The sequence below is a fragment of the Leptonychotes weddellii genome, chromosome 12 (genome assembly GCF_054177405.1).
Source record: "Leptonychotes weddellii isolate Sample4059 chromosome 12, ASM5417740v2, whole genome shotgun sequence".
Classification (NCBI taxonomy): domain Eukaryota; kingdom Metazoa; phylum Chordata; class Mammalia; order Carnivora; family Phocidae; genus Leptonychotes; species Leptonychotes weddellii.
This window is the reverse complement of record NC_138380.1, coordinates 86210658-86227579: the sequence shown is the minus strand read 5'-3', so window position 1 is coordinate 86227579 and position 16922 is coordinate 86210658. Positions and strand designations below refer to the sequence as shown.

General features: G+C 41.2%; 1 protein-coding gene and 1 long non-coding RNA gene across 15 annotated transcripts in view; both read left to right on the top strand.

Moving 5' to 3' along the window:
- The window catches only part of COA1 (cytochrome c oxidase assembly factor 1), a 119737-nt gene extending 116620 nt beyond the window's left edge, over window positions 1-3117 (top strand). For 13 of the 14 annotated variants that reach the window (XM_081800778.1, XM_081800781.1, XM_006729828.3 and 10 more), the window contains 2 exons: window positions 888-964; window positions 1866-3117. In XM_081800778.1, coding sequence (XP_081656904.1) covers window positions 888-964; window positions 1866-1965 — 177 coding nt within the window. In that variant the 3' untranslated portion in view covers window positions 1966-3117. Of the gene's footprint in view, window positions 1-887; window positions 965-1839 lie in introns of all 14 variants that reach the window. The other variant, XM_081800783.1, reaches the window with a different exon arrangement.
- The window catches only part of LOC145716614 (uncharacterized), a 341468-nt gene extending 334272 nt beyond the window's left edge, over window positions 1-7196 (top strand). The window contains exon 2 of the long non-coding RNA XR_014139426.1: window positions 3601-7196. This is a non-coding gene — a long non-coding RNA (uncharacterized LOC145716614). The remainder of the gene's footprint in view (window positions 1-3600) is intronic.
- Window positions 7197-16922: the final 9726 nt, after the last annotated feature.

Sequence of the window (16922 nt, the reverse complement as noted above, 5' to 3'; positions counted from 1 at the left end):
TTATGTTATTAGTAAGTCAACAGTAGGCTATTCGTAATTAAGTTTTGGGGAAGCCAAAAGTTAGATGCAGATCTTGAAATCTTGTTCAAGGGTCAGCTGTAATATTTTATTTGATTTGCTTTATCCCATATCTGTTCATCTAGTCATATCTCTGTCCATGAATACATTATTTTCAAACATCCATACACTTCATTTAAGCACATAAGCAACATATCATTAACCAGAGTTTAATATTTGTTTATGGTTCTTTTTTTTTTTTTTTTTTTTGAGGTATAACTTGCATTCAGGGAAAGGTACAAATCTCTTATTTGATGAATTTTAATAAATGCATACACCTGTGCAACTCAAGCCCCCATCTAGATGTAGACTGTTCACATCGCGTCAGAGTCCCGCATGCTCTTCCCAGCTGATCCTCTCACATCCCTCAGCACCCCCTAGAGACAGCCACTTTTCTGTTATTTTTTCCCAGCCTAGTTTAGCGTGTTCCGGAACTTGAAATCATGCATTATATACTCTTGGGTAAGGTCTTGCACTTGGTGTGTCTTTGAGATCCGTATTGTTGGATGTATCTGTAGTTTGTTCTTTTGTAGCAGTGGCTTTTTGAATATCATTGTAAGTACTCAGAGCATTGAGTTTGCACATAAGGTCCCTTTGCCAAATAGGAGGACTGCCATTGACCTCGCCAAACCCTCCACAGAGGGGCAGGACATTTGGATGGAGCCAGATGGAAAATCAGGTCAATTCTACAAGCTAGGCTCAGTTAGAAAACAACCGATTCTGTGAAGGATCATTGGACTTCTTTGGGTTCACTCTAAAAACATCATTTTTTTCATTTCCTTAGAGGACAACAATGTATCCAATTGTATCTCATATTTTTAACCCCCCAGTTGAAGATTCCTGTCTCTGGACCCAAGTCAGAGGGCCATCTTCATGTCATCTCATCAAGAGATGCCCCCTTTCAGAGGTATTGGGAAGGTGGGTGGGAATGGGGGGGAACTTTCTGATGGCAACAATACTGAATCCCATTTTCACTTGTAGTGAAATGATTGCAGGAATAGGAATTTGTTTTTCAAAGCTTGAAAAGTTTCACAGCCTGGACACCAAGCCAGTGTGTTGGCTCTTAGCTTAGTCCAGACATTTTATCCAGTACAATCTACTGAATTGTCCTCTCCTTGTATTGCTGACTGGGAAGAACTTTCCAGTTACCGTGGTCTAGATCTACGATAATTGACGCTGTGTTACAGCTTCTAACGCTACTGTCTCCCGGTCGTTACAAATGACTAAAGTCATGGGTTCCCGTTCCAGAATTATTCATCACATTCTTTATATAAGATCTCCACCCCAGTAATTGGCTTTTCTTGTCTGGTTGCCAACAGCTACATTCACTCACTTCCCCCTCGGGAGGCCTCTCTCAGAGATGCTTGCTCTTTAGCCAAGATGCGTTTTAGTTCCCCAGGACAAAAGGTGCAGGCGGCCCCCAGGCAACCCCCACCTGCTTCCCCCTGGGCTCGTTGACCCCTGAGCCTGGGATTAATGAAGTTGCTGGCTGAGTTCCAGCCAGGAATCGGAGGTGGATGTGAATTAGGAAATGGGGGATACGCTGCGCCGTCTCTTTCGTGGTGCCCCTTCCATTCTCCTGTCATTCATTCTTTGTTAAACTTGCCGTGACAGTGACGCTGGTGAAACAGTGAGAGGCCCTATTACAATGTTAAAACCTTCTGTGAACGTAGCTCCAATATACAGTAGTGTTGAAGACTTTTAAGACATTATTCAAAAAACGACTGCTGTTTTTTTTCTTTTTCCCCTGACCATGTCTTTTGCCTTGGTGTACGTGAGTAGAGAGACTATCTTCTGGTTTCTCTCAGGTGGCACCTTCAGGAGGTCTTCTTAAAGCTTGAGGATGGTCAGCAGATTCCCGTGTTCAAGCTCAGTGGGAACACTGGTCGTGAAGTAAAAAAGGAGTAAAGAGGATCAGAAAGACTCCGCTTGCTGCAAACACGGCCCTTACCTCATTGCCACGTGCCCTCCGTGACTGGGAGCCAGGTGTCCAGCCGCAGGGGTGATTGGATGCTCTGGCATATGGTAGTTTCGGTATAATTCTAATTTGACCACAACTACTGTGGGTTTTTTTTTTTATCAGAAATGAAAGTATTACTATAAATTTATAAAGATTTAATTGATAGTTCACTGTCTAAAAACAAAGTACAGAATAAAAGGAATCGGTAAGATGCTTGTTAATTTTTGCTAGTTCTCATCTTTCCTTTTTCCTCCCCCCTCCCCCACTCCCCAGAGTTTTCAGTTCCATCAGTGAGAAGACCCAAGACTTACTAGCACTGAAGAGGTCTCTAATTGTTAACATTAGAATGCCCTACCCTGAATTCGTGTGGCTAAGTAGCTTGTGAACATTCTCAATCCCTTGGGAATATTTATTTTTTTTGCTTCACTGTTGTTTTATCTTCTTATTTCTGTTTTAGTCACCAGCTGTCTGCCTGATGGAAGATTTGCAAAATAACTGCTTTAATCCAAACATTTTGGAAGCTTAAAATATTCATATGTGTACATAGCACATGCAAAACTAACTTAGGAATGGTAGCTTAAAGCTACAGGTCCTTATCCTTCTGTTTTGCAGACAACCCCATATTCGAGAAGCACACCTTTAGGTTTTACCTGTTTTTAGGGAACAGTATTATGACGTCAAAGATCTTCCTTCCCTCTGAGCACCGCAGCTGATGAAAATCAGAAATCTGATACCTTTGCTTTGAAAAGGCCAGTTTCACCCCTTAATGTGGTTATGATTTTCTACAATAAAGGACATTCATGAGCTCTTTTCCTACTTAATATTAGGATATAATATATATAAGAATCTTAATATAAGAATCTTCATATTCTTTGGAGGGAAGCATTTTAGAAAATATTGATCTTAAACATGCTGGGAGAGCATGAGGCCTTTAATCGTTGGAAGTTATTTCTATTCTGGAGCTTATTTCTTTAAAAACATACGTTCTTTGAATAGAGTTTAGAGCGAAAAGTGAGTCTTCCCTGAGAGCACTTTTGCCCTGTGTTTGTTGATAAACACTACAGTCTGTACAATCTTTTAAAGTAAATGGTAACATTGTATACACAGTTTGTGCTGCTTTATTCTTTAAAAGTTGGTGGCTCAGTTGGTTAAGCGACTGCCTTCGGCTCAGGTCATGATCCTGGAGTCCCGGGATCGAGTCCCGCATCGGGCTCCCTGCTCGTCAGGGAGTCTGCTTCTCCCTCTGACCCTCCCCCCTCTCATGTGCTCTCTCTCATTCTCTCTCTCTCAAATAAATAAATAAAATCTAAAAAAAAAAAAAAAAACAATGCCTTGATTTCTCCTTCACTCCTGAAGGATTTAAAAAAATAAATAAATAAAATAAAAGTTACTGTTTATTGTATATGTGTCAGTTTATGTATTGCTTCATATCGGATTGTTCTCCAACTTTTACTTCCTTACAGTGTTTGCTTGGTTTTCTTCATGCTGTTGCCAAATCATAGAAAAGCAGGGCCTGAGTGGGTCATCTGCTCTGAAGTCAGAGCAAGTGACAGTTTTTGTTTGTGTAGAGTTTGAATTAAGAGACTTTAATCTGACAGGAAATAGTATTAGATCATGAAAAGATCCTTGATTTCTATTTGGAAGCCACCATCTTGGGTGCTTTTTCCAGTTAAGTTTACTTCCTTGTATGTAATTATTACTTTCTGGTATGATTGTGGGACAGGCCGGAACTTGGGTCGTTGCAGTAGACAGACCGGGTCTTTCCTTGCTTTGAGCATAGCAATGATGTGTATTTGCAGCCCACTGCTTCCTGTGTATCCAGTAATCACTGTGACTCAGCCATCGACTCCACTAACTACACCTCGAGGTCATCTCGTAATCCACACGGTCGTTAGAGGAAAGGGCAACTCTTCCCCATAAGCAATTTGAGCAAGGGCCCCTGGCATACCCTCTAATAGGCAGGACAGCCCAGGGACTGGAGAAGGGGCTTCACGAGAATTATAAGAATTGTAAAAACCGGGGAAGAGAGAGCACAGCCAACAGATTAGAAGTCACAGCCAACAACGGTAGCATGACTCCCCCGTGCCTTTCCCCTGCAAGATGTGGCATGCTCTCTGCCCTGGAAGTTGCGTAGCAGCTGGCGTGCTGAGTGGGTGGCGAGGGACTGGGGAGTCACAGACTATTAGGATACTGTGGCAAAAGAGTTTCAGGCAGTGGTGCTGAAATGGAGAAGCGTGTGTGACTGTTGAGGAGGAAATCTAGGAGTCTGATGGGCCTTGAGATCTGGGACTTCAGACAAGTGCAGAGAGCCAACACAAGAAAAGGCCTCAGCGGAAGCAGTGTGAGCTGTGCCCCAGAAATCAGATACCCAGTTTGGCCAGGGTATAGGTTAGCTGAAGACACAGTAAAAGAAAGCCCTGGAAAGGTAAGTGGGCTGTGACATGTGCCAGCGCTACATTTTGCATGTGGCTGGTGGCCATCGTAGATTTTGGAGTGAGCACAGGCTTCTACAGTTCATGAAGGTTTAAGAGCCCATGATGAATGCGTCATGACAGGGCCGGTAGGACTACCAGTAAATCGCACATTTTACTGTCAGTTACTCCACTGTTCGAGAATTGGCTTCCTCCTCCCTCTCTTCCCTTCAACCATCCCCAATCCGGGGACTTGATAATACCTGATAAGACAAGGTCTCAACTCCCGGTTTTGGTAAAGTTGCTTACAGCAGAGGGGAAGCTGAAATAAATTACATGCACATGAAACCTCCCGAACTTGACCAACAGTGGTCTCTGGTCTCCGGCCCGGTGGAAAGGTCAAGGGAATGCTCAGTAGGCAGCAGCTCGAGGGTTTTCTGGAGGCAACCAGCCTTAGGCCACGTGACTCTTTGGTGTTTTCAGTTAGTCCGTATGAAAAATATGACTAAATACTTACCAAGCGCCTGGCTTACAAGGGAGGCAGTGTTTACACTGCTTGTCAGGATGCTTGGGCAAAAGCTGCTGGTCCACACGGGAGGCCTGATGACCGCAGGGGTCAAGGAGGTGGCGGAAGGATGTTGGGAAAACCTCCAGTCCCCACCCACAGGATTCTCGCCTCCTTAGTAACCTGCTCACGGTCCAGGCTTGCCTTTTGGTCAACTTCAGCAGAGTTGTTCAGTTGAAAGTACTGTCAGGAACATGTACAGAAAAACTGGCATTTTACAATCCCGGGTAGAATAGTGGGAGATGAGAAAACAGGGTACATACCCTATCAGACAAGGGTATGTATCACAGATCACATGCACTATTTTAAATGTCTCGTATCACTAAATAATAAGCCTTTGAGGCAGAAATTATTTTTCCTCCACCATATAATACTTAGCTTTTAAATTTAGCTACCACATTAGTGTCAGTCACCTTGCAGTCTTAAGTAATTATTACTTCCAAGTTAGTTTTATAAAGTGAGAAACTACAGACCAATCTCTCCCATGAATGTTGTTGCAAAATTCAAAGTTTTAGCAAACTGAGTCCAGTGACACATAGTAAGTGGTCTGTTGTATTATTTTCCACAAAATATTGTGGTGCCTATCCCTTTGCAGTGCCCTCCTCTATGAGAAGATTATATTTCCCTGCCTTGAACTTAGGTGTCACCCTGTGGCTTGTTTTGGCCAATGAATTTGTGAGTGGAAGTGACAGGCAAGACTTCTGAGTAGAAGCTTTAAGTGCCAGCCCTTGGTTCCCCATGTCCTCTTTTCCCTCTTCCCTAAAATCAGTAATGTTCTGGACTGTAGCTACTCCAGGGGCTTAGGTCCTGGAGTGAAGATACGTATGTAAAAGAGCTTACAGCTGACACACAGTGAGACAGGCAGCATGAACGAGAAATAACCATCATAAGCCCCTAAAATCAGGGGCCATTTTTGCATCAGCTTAATCTAGCCTATTGTAATTGTTAACATTGACTAAGAGAGATTTATTTCAGGAATGCAAGATGGTTCAATACATTAATAGAGCTAAGGAGGAAAATTATGATACTTTTATAGATATGGGAAGGCACTGACATAGTAAAAACAATTAAATGAGAATCGAGAGTTCCTCTCGCAAAGGGGAGTGCATGCACATACGCGTATTCCCCAAAGCCAGCATCTTACTCAATTGGAAAACAACCAGAGGTTTTTTCCATTCAAGTCAGAAACAAGATAAGGATACACCATATCCACTATTATTTAACATTGTGTTGTATCCAATGTAGTTAGGCAAAAAATAAATGAAAAAAGCAAGAGGCCTAAAAACTAGGAAGAGTAAAGCAGGTGCTGTTTTTGTAGATGAGATGATTATGTATCTGCAAAACCCAAAAGAATCTGTGGAAAACTACAGAGTATTTGGTAGAGGATGTAAGATTAATATATAGAAACAGTCTTCTTCACATATACAAATAATAACCAGTTAGAAGAAATAATGGAGATCAGACCCTATCTATGGTAGCAAAAACCAAATTATTTAGGAAAAAAACTTAGCAAGAAATCTGCCAAATTTACATGAGAAGTGCTAGAACACTACTGACAGATACAAAAGTACAACTGGACAGGTGGAAAGACCTACCACATTCATGGATAGCAAGGTTCTTCATCAGAAAGATGCCAGTCCTCTCAGAGTAAAATTTAATGTGATACTGATAAAAATAACATTAGGGATTTTTTAAAGTTAGATAAGCTAATTAGTTGTAAACGCATTAGGAAGAATAAGCAAGGTAGCCAGGAAATCCCTGCAAAGAGCAAGAGCAAGGAGGGAGGGCTTGTCTTGTCAGACAAAACATACTTAGAAATGAATAATGCAATCCTGACACCCGAAGAGACGGTGCGGTCCAAGTGCACGTGGAAACCTGGTTATGATAATAGGTAGCATCCAAGTCAGGGGAGGAGTGGAAGACATCTGAAAAATGATGATAGCTGATAGCTAGATGCAAAAGATAAAAACCTGATCGCTATGCAAAAAGATAACCTCAGATCCGTTGTTCACCATACAAATTCCAATTAGATGAAAGATCTAAATGTAAAAATGAAACCATCTAGATACTAGCAAAAATATAGGTAACTCTTAGAACCTGGAAGTAGAGAAGCTTTTCCAACCATGAGTTACCATCTACAGGTGATAAGGGAAATTAATAAACTTGACTATATAAAAACAGATTTCTGCATGTCTAGAAATAACAAACAAAACAAAAAGCAAGTGATAAACTGGGGCAAATATTTACATTTTTTTAAAAGATGTATTTATTTGAGAGAGGGAGAGTGGGGGTGGTTAGGGGCAGGAGAGGGAGAGAGAATCTCAAGCAGACTCCCCGGCAAGCACGGAGCCTGAAACGGGGCTCCATCCTGCGACCCCACGTGACCTGAGGGGAAACCAAGAGCCAGACACTCAACCAACTGAGCCACCCAGGTGCCCCAATATTTACAATTTAAATCACAAAAGTTAATATCCCTAATTTGTAAAGAGCAAAAGTAGAGAAAAACAGTAACCCAGTAGAAAAAGGAGCAAAGGATACTAATGAATTCACAGAAAAGAAACAAATGAATTTTAAACATATTAAAAAAAAAATGCTCAACCTCATTCTTAAAAAGAATGCAAATTAAAACTAATGATACCATTTTTCTTCGAGCAAATTGGCAATAATCCCTAAGTTTGAGAACCTACTTTCTTGAAAGGCTGTGAGGAAACAGGTTCTCTTAAATTGCTGGTGGGAACACAGTGATACGAGTCCTGTGGAGGGGAGCTTGACAATATCTAGAAAAACGTTACGTGCCTTCACCATTCGACCCCCCAATCCCCTTTCTGAGACCGTATGCTAAAACGAAGCTGGCAAAAATACAAAATGCTATTTACATACTATTATTTAATGAATATGATTTGTAATAGCAAAAAACTATAGCGACAAATCTAACCAAATATAACCAGAATATCCACCAACAAACTTTGAAACCTTTGATACTTTCACATAATTGAGTATATATGTATATGCATATTGTAAATGTGTGTTTATGTTTACATTAGCTTCTACTTTAAAAGAAACAGTGGAGGGGCGGCTTTTTTTTTTTTTTTTAAAGATTTTATTTATTTATTTAACAGAGAGAGACACAGTGAAAGAGGGAACAGAAGCAGGGGGAGTGGGAGAGGGAGAAGCAGGCTTCCCGTGGAGCATGGAGCCCGATGCGGGGCTCGATCCCAGGACGCTGGGATCATGACCCGAGCCAAATGCAGACGCTTAATAACTGAGCCACCCGGGTGCCCCTCAAGTGACTTTTAAGACACTTCTGACTCAGCATCTTTGGTGGGATATATTGTAATGGCAAAAAGTAACCCCAAGAAATCTTCAATTGCATTCAGTGGGCTAGTGTTAGCACACATACATAGGTACATTTTATTCACACACACACACACACACAAACATACTTGAGATTTCTTCCTTTCCACATCTGTAACTTCCATCTCCAGCAGAAAGAAACTGGGCTCTCATTATCCTGGTATATTTACTAATTTGCTCAAGTCTAGAGCATACAAAGGGAGTTCCAGAATTGCTAACTTTAAAAAGCAAAAAAAACCCTACTAACTACAGAGTTTCACTTTTTTTTTACATTTATAAAGGTAAATTTTACAGTGAGATGCACACATCTTAAAGTGTACAATTCCATGGATTTTTACAAATGCGTGCACTCATGTAATCCATATTCTGTGAAATAGTGATCATTTCCATCACCTGGGAAAATTCCCTTGGGCTCCCCTCTAGTCAATTTCCTGCTTCTGCTGTGACCCCAGAGAAAGCCATGTATTGATTTTTTCACATAAATTTATTTTTGGTGCTTGAGATGTGTTTTAAAATACCCCAGTCATCAATGAATCTAGATTACAAAATTGTGATTGTTGAATGTTATTGGTTGATGAGTACATAGGGCTTTATTTTACCGTTTTTTCTATTTTTACGAATTTTTGAAATTGTCAATTTTTATGTTAAGTAGTATTTCAGTGTTTGTTCAGGGGTAGTCTCCTTTCCTGAATATTAAGGCCACTAAAACTCTCTTTATGCTCTTTCATGAATGCTTACCATAAACCATGAGTTTTCAAAGTAAGTGATAAATTAGGTATCATAACATCTCAGGCAAAACACCTTTCTTCTCCCCAGTATCCACTGTCCCTCCCTACTTTTCTCATAAAGCAAGTGATTTCATCTAAGTCAGGGTGGACATTATGGCAGGGATTTGCTTTAATATGGTGTTTATACAAAATATTAGAGACATTAGATCAGGAAGATTTACTCTTAACAGCTCAAAGGAAGAGGCTTTTAATATTGACCATTTCATTTCTAGTATACTAAAACCAAACTACTGTCCCAAAAGTCTACACTTGTTTACCAAAGAATCCCTTATCAAGCTTGGGGGCAGATTTTTTACATAGGGCAGTTTTTTAGGTCCCAATTTCAGTGGGATGATTTAAATGGAGATAAGAAACAACATAATCAAGGATACCTTAAAAGGAAACATCTAAGAGAATTATCCCACTCTGAAAAGATAACTTAAAGGCCATGAGCATCTCAAAGGGAAAGACAGTGTTGCTTGCTGCTTCTATTAAACACGGGGGATAAGCAAGACAGCTAAGTTCATCGCAAAATTAAAACTGTTAAAACTTCCCTCGGTCCCTAGAAAAGGAACTTGGAAGCAAAGTAGAGTGAAGTACTTGACTGAAATTTTAATATTAAAGATGATCCTATTGTGTTGGGTTTCTTTATCTACACAAAGAATTCACTGTGGAGAAAACGAAGCAAAAGCTGAAAGCTTTGGGAGCGCATCAAGGGTTCTGTATTCGGGACGCATGTTCCGAGGCAGTCCAGGGACCTTGCTCTGGAAAGCCCTAGTTATTTAAGACCTCACATGGGGCCTGATGGGAAAGTCTTGTAGGATGGTTGTTAGAATCTTGTGTTGGTTTTGTTTAACCAGCAAAAAAGCATTTTTAAAAAGTGAAATCACTGAATTTCTCTTCCATTGCTGTATTGGTTGGCATAAAAGTTACATTACTTGCATTCTAAACCATTCCCCACATGAAACTAGAAACTTAAGTGTCTTCCTTGAAAAAGATTCATGAAGTTTTCACTATGTAATATTAAGAAGCTGAAAGAAGGAAGATCTCGGATTTGTCTATTGCCATCCAACTGGGAAAAAAATAATGTACTCTTTTCTATAATATATTTAATGCACTTTTTGCTAATTTATATCTCATTTGTGTGGTCCTCATTGATTTAGTTTTTATAGCCCAGTTAGCATCTTTCTTCGCCATTTACTGATTCTACTAGCAAACCACCTCCCAAATTCTCCCATTTTGCAAATGTAAATGTTGGCTATGCAAGAGCATGGTGGCGTCAAGATCAGCACAGACTAATCTCAAGCACTATGAAACATCTGTTCTACTGATGGTAGTCCGGGAATTATGGCTTTGTGAAAAAGTTGCTCTTGTTGAGTGCAAGAGTTAGCAGATGAGGAGATAAGACTTAATTCCTAGTCCTGGTCCTGACATTGACTTCAGTATCTCGAGGGCTCTATATTTGCCCAAGTAAAGACCACGATTGCAAATTTAGCTGAGAGAAACAAATAGGTACAGTATTATAACCATCACTGTAAATTGTAGCCAAAGATCTTCTTGTGTAACTTTAAAAGTTTAGAGATTTTTAAAGCCTTGGTTTTACTCTCCTCTTGCTTTAAGGTATGACCTTCCAAGATCCGTGTCATTCGGACCTGCAGCGGTTTGAGCACTCCTTTACTCCCGCTGCTACTGCATCCTACAGTTACGGGTACGGGAAGGGGCTCCAGGATGTGTCCTCAGGTGTGTGCCTCAACTCAAAGGCTCATCTGTGTTAAACGATACTTAAATACCGCTCCCATTTTATAGACTAGGTGTAAACAAAGCCACTTCCTAGGACATTTTCAGAAAATTCATTATTCAAAACAAAGTCGGAGGGACAAGATGGAGTACATATGCTTCTTCTTGGGGTTCTTCCCACTAAGTACAGCTAAACGCCCTGGACACATATAAAATAAAAATAAGACAATTCTGAAAGATGAAGGGAAGCATGCAGATTGGCTAAGGACCTTGGGAATAACACAGTAGTGGGTTCCCTGGGGTGGGTTGGTTGTTTTGGTGGTGGTGGTGGTGGGTTTTTGTTTTTGCCTACAAATCTCAGGGTGTAAGTAGAATGAGCCACCCAGAAATACCAATGGGAGCAGACAACAAAAGCCAAAAGCCAGCTCTCTCAAGCCAAAGGACCAGAAAAGGCAAAGAACTATAAAGGCAAAGAATTTTTAGACAGTAATTGCCCAATTCTAGCCAAACACCATGGAAAAAACCATGGCTTCGGTGCCACCCTGTCAGCAAAGGCCATGTGGAGAGCCTAGACTTCCTCCCTTGCCTGGCTGTAATGTGGTCTCCCCAACCTGGGCCCCTGTTGGGCTGGGGGTACAGAAGATCTAGTGGGGAGTTGGGACTTTCACTCCTGCCCCATGGAGTCAGTGGAGGCCACATGGGGAGCCTACACTTTTACCCCCCCCAAAAGGAATAAGCCCTTGCACCCCCACAGTATCAGTTAAGCCGTGTCCTCCAGGAAGAAGCAGTAATGCGGCACCCTATCCCCTGCCTGGTGTCAAAGGAGGCTGAGGGTGAGCCTGAACCTTCACCTCCACCTGGCAGTAGTGAGGCAATAGAGGTACCCCCACTTGGCCCCCCTGTGTGATGCCAGAGACGACGGTCTGCTAGAACAGACTGAAATAAGGTCCAGAGTCTCACCCAGATGTCCAATACAAAAAGTCCAACCTTCATACCAAGGATGAGGAAAATCTCACCCTGAATGAGAAGGGAGAACAGATACCAACACGGAGATGACAGAGATGTTGGAATTACCAGCAAGGATATTAAAGCAGCCATCAAGACATTTTAAAAAAACCTTCAAAGAAAAATTATGAACATGCTTGAAACATGAAAAAAGTCTCAGCAAAGGAATGGAAGAATCAAATGGAAATCTGAGAGGTGAAAAATAAATCTCACTGGATGGGCTGACAGCAGAGTGGAGGAAAAGAATCGGGGACTCAAAGATAAAATGGAAATGACCCAATATGAATGGAGACAACAGCCCAAAAGTAGTACCTGTGGGTCTGTAACAAAAAGATCTAACATTCATGTCATCAGAGTCCCAGAAAGAGGAGAGAAGGTAGAGCTAAAGAAGTATTTTAAAAAAATAATGGCTGAAAAGTTTCCAAATTGGCAAAAGGCATAAACCTATCTATGCAAGAAGCAAAGTGAACCCCAAACAGCATAAACCCAAAGAAATCTAGGAAAAGACAATCTTCTGAAAACTAAAGACAAAAAGGCTTGAAAACGGCAACACAGAAACAACACCTTACCAATAAGGGAAAGGTAATTCAGATCATAGATTTCTCCTAGGGAAACCATGGAGGCCAGTGAAATGAACAAAAGTTTTCAAGCGCTTTAAGAACTGTCTATTCCGAATACATCTGGTGAAATTATCCTTCAGGATAATTTCCTTCCTTTCACCATAATATCCTTCAGGATAAAAGGGAAATGAAGACATCCTCACATTACGGCAAACTAAGATTGTGGTTTAAACAGACTTACCCTGAAAGGACAAAAGGAAGTTCTTAAAACAAAATGAGTATTTAAAAAAAGAAAAAAATAAGTCTTGGAACATCAAGGAGGAACAATGAAAAGAGCAAAAAATATGGGTAAAAATAATAGACTTTCCTTCTCCTGAATTTTCTGAATTGTTTGATGGCAGAAACAAAATGTGTAACATTGTCTGATGTAATACTTTACTCAAACTGGAAAAATGTTGACCTCACTGATCTTTGTCATAAAACAGTTCTGTATTTTTTTTTTTAAGATTTTATTTATTTATTTGAGAGAGGGAGACAGCATGAGAGCGAGTATGCGTGAGCATGAGCAGGGGGGAGGGGCAGAGGGAGAGGCAGACTCCCCACTGAGCAGGGAGCCCGATGCGGGGCTCCATCCCAGGACTGTGGGATCATGACCTGAGCCGAAGGCAGACGCTTAACTGACTGAGCCCCCCAGGCGCCCTGTAACAGTTCTGCATCTTAATTGTGATGGTGGTTACAGGAATCTACACACGATAAAATGGCACAGAACCAGACACACGCATTGTACCACTGTCAACTTCCCAGTTTTGATATTGTATTATAGTTACCTGAGATATACTGTACTATCTTTCCACGTCCCTGTGTCACCAGCTAGAGACCCCAAGACCTGGCCTTTACTGCCCACAGCTTGTACCTGCTAGCATTTGCCTTACATCTCTGCCCAAGCTCTTTTTTCCAGCTTTGCCCTTAACTCACGCAAATGAAACCCGGGAGCACCCCCCAGGTGATGGGGGCTGCCTGGACATAATCTCCGACCCACCCTGACCACCCAGACTATTTGAGCTAAACCTGGCTCGTACTTGAGCAGATGGACCGTGCAGTGACCTCTGGAATGACCTATTACCTTTACTTCATTATAATACTAAAATCTCCTTCCAAGGAGAAGACTCAGCCTCATTTACATAACATACAATGTATGTGTAGGCATGTTTCCTTAAGGCACACGCACAACCTTGTGCCCGCCTCTACGTAGGGTGACAAGGCTTCCCTATCTAAGTATCCGTCCTAACCCTAGACCACAAGAACCCATTCACCCTCTCTTGGGGAAGTCATGGCTTTGGAAGCCATTCTCCATGTTCTCCTCAGTTGCTCCAAATAAAGGTTTCTTTGTGTGACAACTCAACCTGGGACAGGTTCTGACTCACCACGGGGTGAACTCCTGTTGGTTCAGTGACACCTGAAAATATGTAAGTATTTCAAAATAAAAAGTTTTTAGAGGTGCAGGATAAGGACATTGAACATGCTGCTTTGAAAGGGGCAGGGATGAGGTAATAATCCTCCCATCCTGAATAATTTCCACCTCTCAGAGGATTAAACCTGTATCTTCTCAAATATCTTCATTTATTTTTCTGCTAGGTACATTTCTGTCACAATTTATTAGAAAGCTGGTTATTTTAATAATGGAGATAACTAAAGAGATACTAACTGTAGTGAAAACCCATCATAGTGTATTGAAATTAAGAGTATTCTTATGTAAAAAATCGTTATAATACTGCTAATGTATTTAGGAAAAATAGTGTACTTTTAGTAAATAAAACCTGTATCTTAATAAAATGTATGAGAAGGAATGGAACCAAAGTTGTGAGATTATTCTGCCATGTAACATAAACTGCTCCCCAAAGGACTGTATCAGTATCAGTTTTAAAAAGGAAATATCCCGTATTTCAACTATGTTTAGATGACAACAGCCCGGGGTTGGCAGACGGTTTCTGTAAAGGGCCCAGGAGTAACTGTTGTGGGCTGTGTAGGTCATAAGGTCTCTGTCGCAACGACTCCACCCTGCAGTTGTAGTTTGAAAGTAGCCACAGCCAAATAGCAGTGAATGGGCACGGCTGTGTTCCAGTAAACTTCAAGTAACAAACAGGCCACAAGGGCCACAGTATGCTCACCTCCGCACTGGCTAATCTCAGGTGACTCATCCTCCGGTTCTTTAGAAAAAACTATCCAAAGCCAGGTGACACAAAAATAATTGTTAAAAATTGTTGTTAGGGACATGAACTAAAACATAGCCAAAGGTAGAATCCACTGAGGTAAAAGCCCTTCACTAGCAGGAAAGCTCAGTGATTCTAGCCTTTGTTCTGCCTGTAGCTGTAACATTTTGGGCAAATCACGTTCTTCCTGAGACCCCATTACCTCATCTCTTTTCAAAAATTTTTTTTAAGTAATTTCTAACATTGGTCTAAGCACAATGAGCTAAAAATGACCATTGGAAGATTAAGTATCAGCCTCCCCTCTCCTGAAAAAAGAGTATCCAGAACAGTAGCATCCAGCAACAAAGCGCACAGGGATAAAATTAACAGGATGTGCAAGATCTCTACATTACAATATATAAAACGATGCTGGGAAAAAATGAAGTAAATGGAAACACTATGTTCATAGATTTGGAAGACTCTGTTAAAATGTTAAATTCATCTACAGATTTAAGAAATCTCAAGTCAAAATCCCATGAGGCTTTTTTAGGGAGTAATTTTGGTAGAAATTGCCAAGCCAGGCGCCTGGGTGGCTCAGTTGGTTAAGCGTCTTGCCTTCGGCTCAGGTCATGATCCTGGGGTTCTGGGATCGAGTCCCGCATCGGGCTCCCTGCTCAGCAGGAAGTCTGTTTCTCCCTCTCCCTTTGTGCGCTCTCTCTCTAGTAAATAAAATCTTAAAAAAAAAAAAAAAAATCGGCAAGCCAATTCGAAAATTTACCTCGAAATGCAAAGGACCTAGAATAAACAACAATCTTGAAAAAGAAGCAACTGGAAGTCCTATTTTATGTCACATCAAGGCAAAGCTCTGACAAACGTATAAGCAAACAGATTAATGGAACAGAAGAATGTCCAGAAGTAGGTCCACAGAAATGACTTTACATAAAAACAGCAAAATAATTTAATGGGGAAAGGAAAATCTGACGAATGGTGCTGGAACAACTGAATATTCTTATGGAAAACAAAGATACTTGGCCCCTTCCTAACCTCCCCCAGGCAAACAGTAATTCACAGTGGATCACAGACCTAAGCATAAAAGCTAAAACTAGAAGGTTAAAAAAAGAAAAAAAGATATCTTCATGACTTGGGGTAGGTAAGGACTTCTTAAAAGAAGATACAGAAAGCAAAAACTGATAAACTGAACTTCACCAAAATGAAAACCACCTTCTGCTCAAAAGGCACTATGGAGAAAATAGATAAGCCAGAGTGGGAGAAAATATTTAATACATAAATCTGACAGAGGACTTTTATCCAGACTATATAAAGGACTACCAAAAGAATGGTTCAACAAGCACACGAGGTAGTGTTCCTCATTAGTCAGCAGGGAAAGGCAGGTTAAGCCAGCACATGCCCACGAGAGCGGCTACCATGAATCAGACGGCCAGGCGGAACTCCGGCATTGCTGGCAGGGATGGAAAATGGTGCAGTCACTTAGGAAGACCATGGGGGGGTTTCTTACAAAGTTCGGTACACATCTATCCCATTATGACCCAGCATTCTACTCATTGAATCTGAGAGAAATGACAGTGTGTCCACAAAAATTCTTGGACAAGAGTTTCTAAAGCAGCTTCATTCACAACAGCCCAAAGCCGAAACAGCCCAGGGCTCCTCGGACAGAGACACGGACACATAAACTGCTATGTACAGAGTACGGCCCTGCAATAAAAAGGCACAAACTACCCACAGAAGCCCCAACATGGGTGAGTCTCAAAAGGATCATGCTGAGGACAAGGCAAACTCTTAACAACGGAGCCGAGTTAACGGGGTGCGTGCACCCGCCTGACGCTGGCCAGTGTGGATGTAGGTCTGCACGTTTCCCTCTCTGCAAATTATATCCCCGCCTCGCACAACAAAAACAGTAGTTGGAGATTAAGGCTCCTGAGGTTAAGATGAAGGTTTTTAACCTAGTTTTTAAATTCTGCAACTAAATGAAGGTACTAGGTGGTAAAGGACCTTGAACAATTTTGACTATTTTTAGTTTCATCAATCCAATTTAAATTCTTACAAGTGTGTGTGAGTTTAAAATGTATTTAGGATTAGTTTGTTAATACGCTGGCCGAAGACCTTTACCCCTACGTAAAACGGTCTGCGTTGGTGCCAAGATCGATCGTGCTAATCGTGGACTGAGCTACCATACACCAGGCGTTACGTTACTAGGACTGTAACTCAACCTTTATGACGTCCTCTCTATTCAATTTTCTTCCCAACTGAGGTCACTTGTAAAAGTTTGGGAGTTTGCGGTATCTCTTAATTAGCACCC